The sequence below is a fragment of the Mustela nigripes genome, chromosome 11 (genome assembly GCF_022355385.1).
Source record: "Mustela nigripes isolate SB6536 chromosome 11, MUSNIG.SB6536, whole genome shotgun sequence".
In the NCBI taxonomy this organism is placed as follows: Eukaryota; Metazoa; Chordata; class Mammalia; order Carnivora; family Mustelidae; genus Mustela; species Mustela nigripes.
In genome coordinates, this window is record NC_081567.1 from 10,090,776 (window position 1) to 10,107,293 (window position 16,518).

Here is a 16,518-nt window from a genome sequence, read left to right on the forward strand (position 1 = left end):
CCTGACCCCTGACCCCTAGTCCCCTGACCCCTGGTCCCCTGACCCCTGACCCCTGGTCCTCATTTCATCACCTTTGGCCATTCCGGTCCCGTCGCTGGGAAGGTCCCAGGTCTCCGACCCCCAGCAGGGCCCCCCGAGGACAGGATCTGTGTGGTCAGTGACTCCTGAGGAAGCTGTCACCCCCGATGTGACAGCATCTCAGGGCCAGGAGAGAGGAATGGGGCCTTGTAATCCCTTTGGCACCGTTGCCTCCGTGCTGACGCTGGTAGTGGTTTCTCCCGGATCAGGAAAGGATAATGTCACTTCTACTGGAGCCTTTCCCTGGGGGAGGTTCTGGGACAGTGGGTAGGCGGGTGTTGGAAGCTGTCTGGCGTCCGTTAGCTGCACCCCTGCCCGATAGGATGGTGAAGTTGAATTCAGAGAGGGCAGCACCTTGCCTGGAGTCACACAGCAGGACCAGTTTTTTGTTTTGTTTTGTTTTTTAAGAGAAAAAGAAGGAGAGACAGAGGGCACGAGCAGGGGGGAGGGGCAGAGGGAGAAGCAGGCCCCCCATCTAGGGGGAAGCCCTCCAGCTCTGATGGGCCCTCCTGTGTGGTTAGCGAGTGACTCTGTCTCCTTTGCTTGTGACGATCTGTGGGGCACTGCCACGGGGGAAGCGAGCGGCAGGTTTTTATTTTCATCTTAGCGGGAAATCACACACCCCCTCACTGTAGGAGATCCCAGGGGACAGGCCGGTCGGCTCTACGATGTCCCCGGCTTCTTCGGCACAGGGGCTCTGGGCTGGAGCCAGGGAGCATGATTATGGCCCAGAGAGGTTGAGGAACCTGTTCTAGGTCACACAGCAGCGGAACTAGGGTGAGAAACCAGACTTCGTGCCTGCCAGTTGAACGCTACCAGACTCACACAAAACCCATCATTTATGGGGTGCTGAGTGCAGGCTGGGAGCCTGGCAGGCAGAGAGCTTCCGCCGACAGGTCTGGAGGGCTGAAATGCTGGTGGGCTTGGTTGCAAGGCCCCCGTGTTCAGGCTTCCCGTGCCGCAGGCCTGCCAACCCCTCACCTCAGGCTGCCGGAATGACCTCTCTGTGGGCCCACATGTGATACCCCGGGTTAAAGATCCTTCCTGCCTGCCGGGCCTCGCTGAATCCCCACAACCAAGCCCACTGAAAGGGAGCTGCACTGCTGGTCCCCGTTCTGCAGATCGGGCCCAGAGGGGGACAGACCTGCATCAGTCCCATAGCAAGAAGCGGCTGATGGGGGATTGAAACCTGTATCTGCCCGAGCCTTGGTTCTCCTGCCCTCCCCCATCTCTTCTCATTTAGGACTTTATAAAAACCGAAGACAGGATTGTGCCTGGGGCTGGATCCCAATCCCAAGCAGGAAGCCCCATTTAGAGCTAGGAGGACCAGGAGGACGGAGGGAAAAGCAGAGGCTCCGTGTCTTTGTTCTTCTCGGGGCTCCCTGACGTGGCTTCTCCCTTGACCGTGGCCAAGCTTTGGGGGGTGGGGGGCATTCAGTCCTTCCTCCGCAGGCTCCAACTGAGAACCGTGGCAGGGGGACCTCCCCCAAGCTCACACACCCTGCTCCTTCCCCCAGTGCTCAGCACTGTCCAAGCTGAACGCAGAGGTGGCCTGTGTCGCCGTGCACGATGAGAGCGCCTTCGTGGTGGGCACCGAGAAGGGGAGAATGTTCCTGAACGCACGGAAGGAGCTACAGTCCGATTTCCTCAGGTTCTGCCGTGAGTACCCCGGGGCTCCCGTGGGTGGGGCCTACGGTCCCCGAGGGCGGGAGCTCCGGCGTGTCTCTGGGTCTCCAGAGCAATGCCAGGGTGCCCTGTGTCCGCGGCCGTGCAGGCTTCCCAACGGGGCATCATCGGGGCGTGACTCTTCCCGCAGCCCCTCGGTCCCCAGAGACCGGGTGACTCCACCACAGGGCGGGCCAGACCCAGACACGTCCATCTGCTCGTTGACAGAAGGGGACCCCGAGGCCCAGTGTTGCCCAGTTCCCGTGCGCCTCTGACGCAGCGCCCAGGTGGCCTTGTTCAACCGACACTGGTTGAGCCCGGACTGTGTGCGGCCCGTGGTGGCTCTTGGGGACGAAGGGACTGAGGACACCGGCAGCACGAGCCGTTAGTGGTGATCAGTAGTGCTTTGGGCGAGGCCGCGTGCTCTGTTCACTTCCCCAGCAGGTTCCGGAAGCCGCACTAGTGTACGAGGGAGAAACTGAGGCACGGTGAGCATAAGCCGCGTGCCCAGGGAGACAGAGCCCCCAGGTGACGGAGGCCAGGCTTCTGTTCTGAAACCCGTGCTCCTCCTGCCGCACTCCTTCAGAATTGGGGGGGCGGGGGGGCGGGTGCTGCAGGATCCTTCCTGCCCCCCCCACCTGCCGGGAGCCCTGCCGGGGATGGGCTGTTTGGGGGGGTCCTGGTCACTTGAAGAGGAGAGCAGCTCTCAGAGTGCTGGGAGCCCCGAAGCCGGGGGGTCGTTCCGAAGCCCCCAACTCCATAGCACTCTGCCGGGGCCTGTAGACCCCCGAAACCCAGCCCCTCCGTCTGCGTCACCCCTCCGGCACCCCTCCCCCTGACCGCAGGCGGCACCGGGCTGAGCGCCAGCTCCCGGGCTCTCTACACGTCCTCCCCTCGGCCTCTGTGCCCGCTGACCCCTCCCTCCTTTCCTCGGCCGCAGACGGCTCCCCAGCCTCCGTGTCCACGTTCCTCCCGCCTGGGGCCCTATGTGCACCCCCCCACCCCTAGACGCCAACCCTCTCCCCGCACCGCCCCAGCGCAGCCCCTGTGGTTACTCCCCACACTGTGCAGCTTCACGTTTTCCGTGGGTTAGGTCCTCTAGGGTTCGGGGCTGTCCCCCGGGCTCTGTCCTGGCTCTGCCACCTGCCGGCTACTGGGCCTCAACCTCCTTGTCAGTGAAAGGGGAGGGCCCCCTGGGGTCCGGAGCCTAGATCAGGCGTTTCGGGGAAGGCTGGCCCCCCGGCGCCGGGCAGGTCATCCCTGGGGCCCAGAGGCTTCCCCAGCCGCCCCAGCCCCACCCCCACTCAGCTCTCAGAGCTCTCCACGGTTGGGTGGGGACTGGCCCAGGGTAGAACAGACAGTGGCAGGGTTCTGTGGCCCCCAGTTTGCCAGGCAGGGGCCGGGGACGGTGCACCTGCCTTCCCAAGCCCGGCAGAGCTACTATTTTTAGCCCCGGGAGCTCGGCTGGTTTATTTCAGGCTCCGCAGATCCCGGGAGGGAATCAGGCTCCCCGGCTGTGAGGGGGCCTCCAGGCCCCCGTCTTGTCCCCTTTCCCATGAAGTTTCCAGCATCTCCCTATCCGGGGGTCCACGGACGCTCCCTGGCCCAGCCTGGCACGAACCTGCCTCTTTGTAGCCCCCTTGGCCTCCTGGTGGGGTCCCCATCATCTCCTCACGGGGCAGAGCAGCAGACCAGGGCCTCCACTAAGACAGCGTCAGTGTCCGAGGACAGAGAGGGGTGCGTGGAACTGGCAGTGGTTGAACCCCAGTTCTGAGCCGGCCCAGCTGGTCTGCGAGAGCTGATACCCCGAGGCCCAGAGAGGGGAGGGACTTGCCCAAGGTCACACAGCGAGTTGGAGGTGACCAGGCTGAGACCCAAGCCCCGTGTCAGGCTCCGGGAACTCCCAGAGGAGCAGCCTGGGCCGTGGGCAGGGGGTTGGGGCCGGGCCGGGCCCGCTCACTCGTCCGTCCTTCCTTCCCTCAGTTCCACTCCCTGTTGCGTGTCCGCCACAGGGTTCCGCGCGGGGCACGGACACCTCAGCTTGCCGGGCGGGGGGGAAGAACAGGTGCTCATCCTGGCCCGGCTGCTCTGTGTCCCACAGGCGGGGCCCCCTGGAAGGAGCCGGAGGCAGAGCAGCCCAAGAAGGTGTCGCGGGGCGACGGTGGCGGCCGGAGCGTCCCTCGGGCTTCCCTGGAGCACGGCTCGGACGTGTACCTTCTGCGCAAGATGGTAGAGGAGGTGTTTGATGTTCTTTATAGTAAGATCCTTCCTCATTCCATTTGGGGCCCCCAGGCGGGTGGGAGCCCCCGTCCCCATCCTGCGGAGCAGGCCCCCCCGGCCCCCTGCCGTCCACACCTCCGCGGGCCCGCCTGCGCCTGCTCTCGCCAGCTCCCTGCTGTGCCCACCTGTCCTGTGACCTGTGACCAAGGGCATCTTATGACCATGGCCTCGGGGGCTCCCCGTCACCCTCCCCGCCGCCGCTGGACTCTGCCCCACCCCCCCCAGCCCAGCCGCCCTGTCACCCTGCCTCGGAAGCCACTTCCCCTTCCCCAGTCCACTCCCGCGCCGCTGTGCCTCCCGGGACTGCCTTCCCCTTGGTCCGGCGGACCCCGCCTTGTTCCCTAAGGCTCAGCTCTGGGAAGCTGCTGCTGCTGGCTTCGCGCCCCCTTTGGGGACCCACTGTGTTCTGACCCCTCACCAGCCCAGTGCCCTCTGGGGCCGGGGTCTGTGCCTGCCCCCTCCGCAGCTCCGGCGACACGGGCTGAGGCCCGCGGGGGTGTTTGTTGAATGACTGAGTGAGCGCTAACTTAACCAGTTAGCCAAGTCCTCCCTCTGGGGCTTGGGGGAGGTGGGCAGGCCTGGCCTCCCTCTGGCCCAGTGGTAGCCGTCACGGCCTCCCGGTGACCTTGGGCAGGTCCCAGCTCTGTGTGGAGCACAGGTCTGAGCGATCGCGTGCTGTCAGGAGGAAGGGGAGACCCAGGTGGGGTGGGAGGCCCCGAGGCGCTGGGCGGGCACGCCGGCCACCCCAGCATGGGAGGACTTGGCACCCGGGGTTGGCTTTGCCAGCTACAGGGTTCGTGCCCTCAACCCTCGCCCTCCCCACGCCCCAGCCCGCTCTGCCCTGCCCCTGCCCCCCAGTTGCCCACCTCGGGCAGGCATCTGAGGTGAACGGCCTCTTTCTGGCTCTGGGAGGGCTGCAGTGTGGGAGTGACAGCGGGTGTTTCTGAGCCCAGCCCCTGGGCTGTCCCGCCCCCTCTGTCCCAGGGAGTCCCCCCTCCCCTCGGCCCTTCCTTAGCCCCTCCACCTTCTGTCCGCGCCCCCTTTCTCCGGTTTTCTCTCCTCTCTCTCCTCCCTCCTCCCCGTGGCTTTCTCCCCTGCGGTCTCTCTCTGCCGGGTCTGCTCCTGCCGGGTCTGCTCCTGCGCGCCCGCCTGCGGCTCTGAGCCCCGCTCTCCCCCGCCCCGGGTGCCCAGAGAGGACAGCATGGCGACAGAAGCCGGGAACCTGGGCCATGGCAGGGGTGGGGGGGAGCCCCGGGCCTCAGGGCACACAGAGGGGCCCGTCCCCAGCACCCGCCTGCCCTACTTGCTGTGCAGAGCCTTCCTTGCTCTGTGTGAGGTCCACAGGGAGGGACCCAGCTCTGGGGCACGCCTGGCCCCCGCGCCAGCCTGGCTGCCCTCTCATACTAGACCCTCTCCTCGACCCCCTCCTCCACAGGCGAGGCCCTGGGAAGGGCCAGCGTGGTGCCCCTGCCCTATGAGAGGCTGCTCAGGGAGCCGGGGCTGCTGGCCGTGCAGGGGCTGCCCGAGGGCCTGGCCTTCCGGAGGCCCGCCGACTACGACCCCAAGGCCCTCATGGCCATCCTGGAGCACAGCCACCGGATCCGCTTCAAGCTCAAGAGGTGAGTGAGCGGTCAGCCCGGGAGTGGGCCCAGAGCCAGGTTGCTGGACCGTGAGGGTCGGGCCAGGGCGGGCCGGCGTGGGCGGTGGGGTGGGGGTGGTGACCTGTTTCCGTGCTGGCTTAACCACCTGAGGCCACTTACCCCGTCATGGGAGGGAACTTCAGACACCCATGAGGGACCCTGCTTGGCAAACTCCCAGGCTGGCGATGGAGGTGAGGCCTATGCCCCGGGTGGGGGATGGGGGAAGGTAGGGGCCGAGGGGCAGGGCCCAGCGCCTCCTGTGGCCCGGCCTTGTGCCCCTGGCCACATCACATCCCTGCCCCGGGTCTGCACCCCGCCTGTAGGATGGGGACCGGCTCCCCCCGGTGTACCTCGCAGGCCGTCCTGTTGCTCAGAGGGCCAGGCGTGGGAAGCTGACCCGTGTCCTCTCCATCCCCCAGGCCGCTCGAGGATGGCGGACGGGACTCGAAGGCCCTCGTGGAGCTGAACGGTGTCTCCCTGATAGCCAAGGGCTCTCGGGACTGCGGCCTGCATGGCCAAGCCCCCAAGGGGCCACCCCAGGACCTTCCCCCCACCGCCACCTCCTCCGTGGCCAGCTTCCTGTACAGCCCCGCACTCCCTAACCACACCCCCAGAGAGCTCAAGCAGGAGGCGCCCGCCTGCCCACTTGTCCCCAGCGACCTGGGCCTTGGCCGGCCTGGGCCTGACCCCAAGGCCTCTGGGGCCCAGGACTTCCCTGACTGCTGTGGTAAGCTGCTGCTGGGACCCTGAGTCTGGGGGGTGGGACAGAGGTCACTCCTGCGGGGGGCGGCGGGGGGACACTCTCCCTGGGCAGATGGGGGTGCTCAGGCCCACCCCAGGAGGAAGGAGGCATGTCGGGACAAGCAAATCTCTACCTCCCTGAGCCTCTGTTTCCTTGGCATTCAAGTCGAGTCGCCAGCAGGACCCCTCCCAAGGTTATTATCGTGGTCAAATGACAGGGCAAGTGCGAAATGCACATTCCCAGGCCCTGCCGGCGTCCTGCTAGATCTGAAGCTTTGGGGGCCGCTGGGGGCCTAAGCGTCTGTGTATTTAAATCTGCCGAGTGGCTCCAACGGGTGCTCGGGCTTGATGGCTGCTGTGTTAAGGCACAGCCCAGTGCTTGGTACACAGTAGGTGCTTATAGGTTGCACTTACTATTAGGAGAAGGAGAAAAAAGGACTCCCCTTCCCTCCTCCCCACCCCCGGCCAAACGGTGGGTTGAGCAGCGGGATGGACTCACACGCCTAAACTGGGGTCCCCACCCGTCGTCGGGCATCCTGACTCTGGCCTCCCTGATCTGCCGTCCAGACCGCAAACTCTGCTGAAGAATGTCTCAGGCCTCCGGGCAGGGAACTTGCCCTGAGCTTGCGACCCTAGGTCAGAGCTCTGAGTTCCCCTTGATAGATGAGACTGTTACCCCGGAGCCGGCATCTTTGCATCCAGGCCAGATCGGGGCGGGCGGGGGGGGGCCTCGAACGTGCGCCTTTCCTCTCCCTTGTCCAGGACAGAAGCCCCCCGGGCCCGGTGGTCCCCTCATCCAGAACGTCCATGCCTCGAAGCGTATCCTCTTCTCCATCGTCCACGACAAGTCAGGTAGGGCGGTACCCACAGCGGCGCCGTGACCCCAGTCGGGGTCCGGGGCTGAGGGCGCTGCTTCCCGAAATGGAGGTGTGTCCGCTGGGCCTTTGGGAGAGCAGGGAGGGACGGCTCTGCGCCAGGGGCGTGGGAGTGAAATGCGGTGTAACAGTTAGGTGTTGCTGTGTAACAAACTGCCCCAGGACTTAGCTTAAACCAGCAAGCGTTTACACGTTGTAGTTCAGGCAGGTCTGGAATTTGGAAAACAGCTTAGCCGGGTGCTTCTGGCTCAGGATTTCTGTGTCACGAGGTTGGACTTGGGGTGCCGGCAGTGGCTGCTGAAGGCCGTCTGAACTCCACCTCCTGAAGACGGGAGGACCACAGAACTACGTGGATGGGTTTTATAAGTACCATGCGGTTATTTGGGATTCGTGGCTGGGGGTGAAGCGAGATTGCCCGGCAGTGACACACGGTGGGGGTTTCGGCCTCACTTTCTGTGAGAGGCTCTTTGAGAAGACGTCACCCCCTGAGATCAGAATGCAGACCCCCACGGCCCCGCACGGGGTCCATCCCTGGTACGGTAGCATCACAGGAGGCCGTGGTGGGCAAGGGGGAACCAGCCGCGTGCTGGGTGCTTGCTGGGTGATCTCCGGCAAAACTCTCAGCCTCTCTGAGCCTAGTTTTCCAGCCTCAGAAGTGGGAATATCGTCTGTGCTTCAGAGCTGCCATGAGGGACGAACTGAGATGTAATATATAAAATATTCAACACAGATAAGCCCTTCATAAATTAAAGATGGGGGACGCCTGGGTGGCTCGGTCAGTGAAACATCTGCCTTCAGCTCAGGTCATGATCCCAGGGTCCTGGGGTCGAGCCCCGCATCGGGCTCCCTGCTCAGCGGGGAGCCTGCTTCCCCCCCTCTGCCTGCCCTTCCCCTTGTTAGTGCTTGCTCTCTGACCGATAAACAAAATCTCTTAAAAAGCAAAAATAACAAATAAATGAAAGGCGGCATTTATAATGGTGTTACCGTGATCCAAATGGTGGCTCTAGTTATTAATAGTAAGTGGAGGCAGAGGCTTTGTTTCCGGGGAAGAGACCAGCAGAGCCGAGGGTTGAGGGAGGCCACGGGGCCAAGGCCGGGGAAGACCCGGGGTGTGCAAAGCCTCAGGGTTAGTGCCTCCGAGGGCAGGACTCGGCGACTCCTCTCAGGGAGCGCCCCCGCAGACCCCCTGCCTGTGTGGGGCAGGAGACACACGGGAGGGACAGGCTGAGCCCGCATTGTGCACACCAACCCCGGGGGCCGACAGAGGCAAGAGAAGAGCCGGGGGGTGTGGGGGAGGCCCTCCGAGCACCCTGGATCTGGGCAGGATCGCCTGCCGGAGGAGGCGGCGTGTCCGAGGCGGCAGTGAACAGAGAGCTCAGCCCCTCTGTGGGACTCTGGGGGCCTGTAGTGTGGCCGTCTCGGGGGCCCAGGCCCCCACGGGGGGGAGGGTCGCATGGGGGAGGGGAAGGGGGAGCCGCGGGGCCGTGGCGTCCCTGCCCAGACCCACGCTCCCTCGTCCCTCCGGTGTTTTGATAGAGAAGTGGGACACCTTCATAAAGGAAACCGAGGACATCAACACGCTGCGGGAGTGCGTGCAGATCCTGTTCAACAGCAGATATGGTGAGTGGGCGGCGCGGCCCGCCGCGTGGCCCCCGGCAGCGTGTGGAGCATCTCATTACGTTGCAATCACTCGTGTTCCCTAACATGACAGCGGGAGCCATATGCTGGTACCGGCGTCTGGGGAGGGGGCGGTTGTGTCAATATTTCCCTTCCAGACTTTTCCAGGGGGCGGGACCGTTGGCAGAGCCCCAAGCTGGACTCCCCTGCAGGGTCGCGGGCCGGGGGGTTGGGGGAGGATGACACCACCCGCAGGGGAGACCCAGGAGAGTGGCCGCGGCCTCACGCTCGCAGGTTCCCCGCAGACTGCGCCGTTCCCTAACCCCCTTACTTTTGTGCCGGGCCCCCCTTGCCTGGCGTGCCCTTGGGGTGTTTGGGGAGCAGACTGCCACTGGTTCCTCGAGGCTCAGCCCGGGCCATGGGGCTCCCAGAGTCCCGATGGGCCCTTCCCTGTACGCGTCCCGCGTTTGATGTGCCTTGTCTGTGTCTGCGCCGGCCCCTCCGAATGTCCCCAGCACCCAGGACAGCGCCAGGCTCAGAGCGCACGTCAGCGCCCTCTGCCCCGTGGGGCGAAGAGAGGGCAGGGACGGATGCCACCCAGGCCTGCCAACGGAGAGGAGGGGCAGGGACCCTGGGAGCCTCCTGAACACGCATGGTCTGGGAGGAGCACTGTGCTGGGAGTCCACAGCCGCTTGCCCCCGGGGACCAAGAGAGGAGTCGGCTGCCTGCCTCTCTCGCCTTGGCCTTCTCACCTTAAGCAGAAAGGACAGGGTGGGGCTTTTGCCTCTTTCTCTCCTCTCTTCCTCTTCCTCCCTCCCCTCCTGCCTTGCTAAAGGAAAACCCTCCCTCTGACGCTTCTGACACCCAAAGGGGGTTTTCCACGGCAAGCAGTGCTCTGTCTGGGTGGCCTCTACAGTTCAGTCACGACACTGACCTCCCGGAGTGACGCAGAGCCTGCAGGTGAAGGACTCAGTCCCATAAGGTGGCCCCAGGACATTTGCACTGCTGTCCCATTTGGCTCCACATCCATGGTTCCCGCGACAGCCCCCCTCCCCCACCCAGGTTCGGACGGTCTGCTGGAACAGCAGCTAGAACCCGGATACGCTTTATCTGTCTTTAGCGGTTTATTATAAAGGATACAGATGAGCAGGGAGATGACGGGACACCTAGGGTGAGGTCCAGAAGGGTCTCGAGCACCGGAGCTTCTGTCCTGGGGGGTTTTGGGGTGCACCCCCCTGGCACAGGGGCCGACCAACCCAGAAGCTCTCTGAAGCCTCTCGTTTAGGGTTTTTACAGAGGTCCCATGAAATAGGCAGCGTTGATTAAAATACCACCCCCTCCATGATTAGCTCAGTCTTCGCCCCTCCCAGGAGGTAGGGGATGAGGCGGGTAGTGCCCACCCTCTCATCAGGTGGTTGGTTGCCCCGGGAACTGTCCCCATCCTGAGGGCTCTGGGGGCCCGCCCCTCCTTATCATAAATTCTGATGGGCTGAAGGGGGCTTATCGGGAAAAACAAAGACTCTCTCCTCAGCCCTGTCACTCAAGGAAATAACTGGGGGTTTGGGAACACTGAAGACCAGGCGACTTCTTAGGTCACCCGTCACCCTTCTTAGGTCACCTGTCACCCTCGCCCCTCCTCTCTTTTCTCTTCTCACGCATCTACTGGTTCACTCACTTACGGGTCACGAATTTTAAGCGCCCCACTCCCTACCTCGTGCCAGGCCCGGAGGCCGCCGCGGATCTCAAGGTGCTTGGCAGGTGTCGGGAGAGGTGTCTACGGGTGTGTGCAACCGCGTGCAGTAGGACGGAGTAGTGTACGGTAATACGCAGGGGTGGGGGCCCTCAGAAAGACAGGGCAGCTCAGAAGAAAGCGAGGTCTCCCCAGGCTTGAGGAGTCAGGGATGGCTTCCTGGAGGAGGTGCCCTTTGATCCGCTGTGAGGCTTTGGCAAGCTGCGCCTTCTGGGTTGGGGTGGGGCTGAGCAGGAGGTAGGCTCCGGAGGCCTAGTCAGGAGTCTGGGATGGGCTGAGCACCTTTGATGACCTTTGATGTGGTCTCTCCGGGGACCCACTCCTCCCCACCCCTCCTCTTATCAAGGCACGTGCGAGCTGGATGGCAGTCTGGGGAGGGCTGCCTTGGGAGCGTTCTGCCCCAGCCAGATTGGCCCAGCAGCTGCCCGTCTTCCTGCCTATTGTGTACTCTGGAGGCGTCCAGAACGCTGAGCCTTCCGCCATGCCAGCCCAGCTCTGGCCTCGCCCCGTCCAAAGCCAGGGAGGAGCACTGGACTCGGAGTGGCTGAGGCCTTGCCCCTTCTCGGGCCAGAGCTTCCCCTGCAGCTGCGCTGGGGAGAAGGAAGTTCCCCGGAGGCCTGGGGACGTCCCCGGGGGTGAGGATCCCCGGGGGTGAGTGGCAGCCTGTGGCATCCCGCACACCCTAGACTAACGGATCCTGCTCCCGGGTCTGCCCTTCTGGTCCCAGCTCTGGGCGAAGGGGCCAGCCGTGGGGCTGGGGGTGCAGCGGCGGGGCTGGGGATCGAACAGGGAAGAAACGAAGGATCCGCCGCCTCTGGGAGGCTTCCGGGACCCTGTCACCTGGGAGGAGGTTGAGACTACGAGGGACAGAGGCTCCCGCCTGGCGGCTGCGACTTCACCTTCCCAGGGAGCAGAGGCTGGCGGCCAGGCGGGGTCACCTTCTGTCCACCGGGCGTCCTCGCGGCCGAAGAGACCGGCCCAGCAAGTGACATGAACCCGAGTGGAGATGGGTGCATGCAGACTCACCAGAGCCGGCGCTCGCCGGCTGGGGCTAGGGCTGGGGCTGGGGGTGGGGGGAGGAGATGTGGTTTGACAGCTGTTGAGATTTCGAGGGTTTAATTTGACAACGAGCTAAGTGTGGCTTCACAGTAGGATCTGGCTGCCAAAGCCGCCGGCACAGACCTGGCTGCATCAACAGGAAAACAGTCTTGACGGCGCGCCAGGGAGGGCCCTGGGCAGCTCTGCCCCGTCCCGGCCAGGGTGTGGCCGCGGGGGAGGCCAGCTCGGGGCTGGCACTTGCCGGGACACAGGCAAAGTGCCATGTGGACAGAGGAGCGAGGCCAGGATGGGGAGGGGCCCGAGGAAGGCCCCGGGGACGCAGGACCCTCGCGGGAATCGGGAGGGACGGGGCAGGGGGGAACCTGGCCAGGTCTGGAAGGAAGAAAGGAACGAGTCACCACTTCCTAAGCCCGGATTCTGTCTACACTGCCGTTGGCAAAGTTGTCAGTGTCTCGTTTCTGTCCGTGATGAGTGAGAGGAAAGCCAGACGCCCCCCTGGAGGAAAGAGCATATCTGGGGGGCTGGAGGGGTCCTGCTGAGAAGCTTGCTTTAGCCTTTTTTCCACTCATGGGGTGCAGGGAGCAGCTAGCCTGTGTCCCATCCTGTCTGGATCCCAGGCGTGGAGCAGCGACCGCCCCCTGCTCCCGTGGAGCTGACCTTCCGGACAGTGGACGAGCGCACAGATGACTATGCTTATGGTGTCGGGTCACAGTAAAAGGGGGGTAGAAAACAGAGCAGGGTGTGCCAGAGAGATGGAAGGGGCTGTTGTCGGCCGATGAGGGGACACTGGAGGAGACGCTTGAGTGGGGAAAGGGAGGAAGAGAAGTGAATGGTGATCTGGGAGGAGAGCGTCTCAGTAGCCGGAAAAGCATGTGCAAAGGCCCTGGGACAGGTGTGTGTCTGGCCTGTTAGGGAAGCAACAAGGAGGCTGGAGAGACCAGGGTGAGCTGAGGGGTGAAAGGAGAGGCCTCATATCAGCGGTGATGGCGTCCCGGTCACATGGGGCCTCATAAGCCCAGCGACTCTGGCTGTCGCTGAGGGGCATGGGAGCCTGTGGGCAGTTTCCAAGAGGAAGCGACATGCTGCTGCATGGCCGGCTCGGCGCAGGGGAGGAGGCGGGGGAAGGTCCCGGTGCCCGCGGCCCTGGGGCCCCGCATGTCCCGCCGCTCCCGTCCGTGCTCAGCCTTGCCGTTGTCTTCCAGCGGAAGCCCTGGGCCTGGACCACATGGTCCCCGTCCCCTACAGGAAGATTGCTTGCGACCCGGAGGCTGTGGAGATCGTGGGCATCCCGGACAAGATCCCCTTTAAGCGCCCCTGCACCTACGGGGTCCCCAAGCTGAAGCGGATCCTGGAGGAGCGACACAGCATCCACTTCGTCATTAAGAGGTACGGGGTGGGGGGCGGGGCCCGAGCTTGGGGTGCCGGGGTGTCTGGGCGGGGGGAACAACGGGGTGAGGAGGGGGCAGGGGCCCCCAGGAGGCGATGACGGCACAGGGCTGGAGTGAAGGGGTTTGGACACAGCCAACAGAACAGGCAGGTGTCTGGGAGGGGGTGTCCGGCTCCTTAACCTGGCAGCTGTGCGGGGGCCCCCCACTGCCTGGCCCCTTCTGAGGCCTGAACGGGAAACAGAGGCACAGAGCCCGGCCCAAGCCTGGCCCGATCGGTTCTTTGTAAGAGGTGTTTTCCTCCCACTAATGAAGACCTGAGGCCTTTGAACTTACTGCCTTGGGAAAGGAGCTCACCTGAGCTCAGGTGGGACGGGCGGTCTCTCCCCTTCACACCCACATGGGGCTGCCCTACCTGCTGGGGGCTGGATGCCCTCCCCGCCCTCCCAGGCAGCCGGCTCCCCTGGTGCGGCGGTGGGTGGGTGAGCAGACAGGATGCTCTCCGGAGCAGCAGCCCCCCCAGGGTAGCTGAGTTTGGTGGCGGGGGGGCGGGGGGGGGGGGTGTGGGGGAGGGAGACCGCTACCGCCCATCCCCCAGCCTCTGCTCCCGACTCCAGGGGAGTTTGCTGGTTGGACCCACCTCCCAGGAAGCATCAGGGTCTCCGGGCAATGCCCAGACTGCCCGGGACGCTTCCTCCTAATTGCTTAGAGACAGAGGGGTGGCCAGCCCCCTGCCTCCGGGCAGCACCGTGCGTCCGGAGCTCTGTGAGGGCTCGCTTCTGGCGTGTGCCTGTGCTCACGCGTGTGCCCGTTAGACTGACGCCGGGACCGAGGGCAAGGATTGTGTTGGTCTCATCGCTGAATCCCCAGTGCCCAGAGCGGCCCCCCGGGACACGGCAGCTGCCCAGGGTGTGCGTGCGGGGCGAACGCGGGGAGGCCGGGTGGGGGCTGGGGGTCTGCTCCGAGAGCACAGCGCTGTTCTCCAGCCGTGGGAAGGACCTCTGCGGGGTTGCTGGAGGCCAGAGCGGGGTTGCGGAGGTTGGGGGGTGAGCAGCAAGCCGCAGGGGTGGGGAGACTCAGGAGGAGGCCTGGCGTGGTGGGCGGAGGGAACGAGGGGCTGCCTTTGGGCTGGAATCGTGCCGGCTGGATGTGGGGGCGCGGAGGGGAGCGCGGAGGCCGGGATCACCCCGTGTGTCTGAGCGTACGATCGGGGGAAGCAGGGGTGCGGTGGGAAGTCCACGCGGGATGTGCTGACTTGGAGATGCTCCGGAGACAGGATCTGAGCGTTGTCAGCCTGGGCCGGGGAGGGCTCGCCAGGGCTCCCACGGCGGTGGGAAAGGGGGTCCCCTCTGATAGGAGGAGCGTCTCGCCTGCTCCCTTGTGGCGGCGGGGCCGCCTCTGCGCCGTCTCCTGTGCCCTCACGACCCTGACTGTGGGGTCCCACTTGACAGATCATTCTGGAGTGTGTTGGAGTCAGTAGTCAGGCAGTGCCCACTGGCGTCAAGCGTAACTCTCTCCTGCTGCTGCCCAAGTGTTGACTCTTGCGAGGGGGACGGGGCCTAGGTGAGAAGAAGGTTGCGGGGACGCCTCGGTGTCCCCGTATGTGCCGGACCCTGGTATTTGGGTCCTCACCGTGGCTGACCTTGACCGCCCTCAGTCTAAACCGTACCGTATTCGATTCTTCGCTAGTATTTGCCGCGTGGCTCCTATAGGCCCCGCTCTTCACTGGGCTCCCCTGAGGACCTCACACACAGCGGGCAGAGTCCCCACCGGTCCCCAGAGGCCACTACCAGTCATCGGTTGGGGGTGGGGGGAAGCGAGGGTTTCCCTCCTGTGATGAGTCCAGGGCATGAGAGGACAGCAGATTTCCGGTTGTCGAGTCAGTGGGCATCTGAGCAGCAAGCCTGTGGGGCTTCCTGGAGGAGGCGGCCTTGGCATCAAGCAGATTGGGCCTAAAGCCACTCGCAGCGTGATAACCGTGAATAGCGCCTCTCTTCTGAGCCTGTGCCCTTTTTTGTAAAAATAAGGACAATAATGATGTATTCACACCCGCGGCTGCCCCTCCCCCACCCCCGTTTTTCTCGACGTAAAATGAGGCAGACAACACGCCTGATGCTCAGGAAACCTGAGTCCTTTCCCTTGATTTCCTCCTCTCGTGGATAAAAGACGGGTAAAGTGCTGACAGCCCAGGTTCGATTCCTGGCCCTCCCTTTCCCAGCTGTGTGTCCTCGGGCAAGTTACTTAACTGCTCTGTGCCTCCCTTTCCGCCTCCGTGAAACGGGGCTCGTGGTTGTCCACGCCTCACACCGCTGACGGGAGACCCGAGGACTGGACGTGACTGACGCGCACGGAACAGCGGCTGCTCCGTCCCGCGCCCTCCAGACGTTTTGGGCTGTTACTCGGCCCGGCCGGTCAGCCGAGCCTGTGAGGTGGTCCAGGCAGAAATGAGTCGGGAGAAGGGCTTAGGAGCTGCCAGCGGGTGGAGTCTCTGCCCCGACCCATGTGTCTGGGGGGTGGCGGGAGGTCAAGGGGAGAAGATGCTCGATGAGGCCTGAGGGTATCAGCGGTGGCCGGCGAGCTGCCCGGACCCCAAAACCCCAGTTTCTGCCAGGACACCAGCCCCCGGCGAGAGGATCCAAGTTTCCACCTGAGGAGTGGACACGCAGCTTCTAGCTAAAGCAGGACTTAAGGGGGACGAGTGTCCGGAAGGGATTCTAGAAGCCTGGGGCGGGTTTGGGAGAGGGACAGCAGACCCCCGTCTGCGCCCGTCAAATGGGCCTTCCGGGCCGGGCAGCCCGTAAGGGCATCTGCCTGGAGCCACATCAGACCTCCGTGTCCCCCAGGAACCCGGGCAGACCATGCACTCTCTCGAGCCCCTGGCCCTCGGGCTCGGCGATACGTAGGTGACTTGATCATAAAACCAGAGTTGAGGCCTGCAGTTCCTCGTCCCCCGCAGGGGAAGTGGGCCTCAGAGAGAAAGTCGGTTTTGCCCAGAGTTGGTCCTGTGACTGCTGTTCAGCCTCGGGGGCCCCCAGGAGCAGCAGGGGACCCCGCCTCTGCCTCCCACGCTGACTCTTTGGCTCCTGTTTACATTTCCTGCTGGACCTGCCTTGGGCGCCATTTGGTTCTTGAGTCCAGGCCGGTCCAGGGGCCTGTCGCAGAGCCGTTCCCAGAGGTGGGGGTGTGGGTGACCCCAGCTTCCTCGCCAACCTTCCCTCTGCCGCCATTACTGGCCCAGACTTGCAGGCATCTTGGCAGGGCGATGCAGGGGTCCCGAATGGCCACAGGCCCCCACCCGTCCCTCCAGTGCACGGTCTGCACGCCGACGGCATGGCCCTGTTGTGCACGGTCTGCGCGCAGACGGCATGGCCCTGTTGTGCACGGTCTGCGCGCAGACGGCATGGCCCTGTTGTGCACGGTCTGCGCGC

The 16,518-nt window shown here is 64.3% G+C and overlaps 1 protein-coding gene across 4 annotated transcripts in view; it reads left to right on the top strand.

Moving 5' to 3' along the window:
- The window catches only part of GTF2IRD1 (GTF2I repeat domain containing 1), a 96,954-nt gene that overhangs the window by 33,705 nt on the left and 46,731 nt on the right, over positions 1-16,518 (top strand). For all 4 annotated transcript variants that reach the window (XM_059414719.1, XM_059414717.1, XM_059414716.1 and 1 more), the window contains exons 3-9: positions 1,596-1,737; positions 3,845-4,000; positions 5,459-5,642; positions 6,083-6,390; positions 7,167-7,256; positions 8,816-8,899; positions 12,908-13,091. In XM_059414719.1, coding sequence (XP_059270702.1) covers positions 1,596-1,737; positions 3,845-4,000; positions 5,459-5,642; positions 6,083-6,390; positions 7,167-7,256; positions 8,816-8,899; positions 12,908-13,091 — 1,148 coding nt within the window. The remainder of the gene's footprint in view (positions 1-1,595; positions 1,738-3,844; positions 4,001-5,458; positions 5,643-6,082; positions 6,391-7,166; positions 7,257-8,815; positions 8,900-12,907; positions 13,092-16,518) is intronic.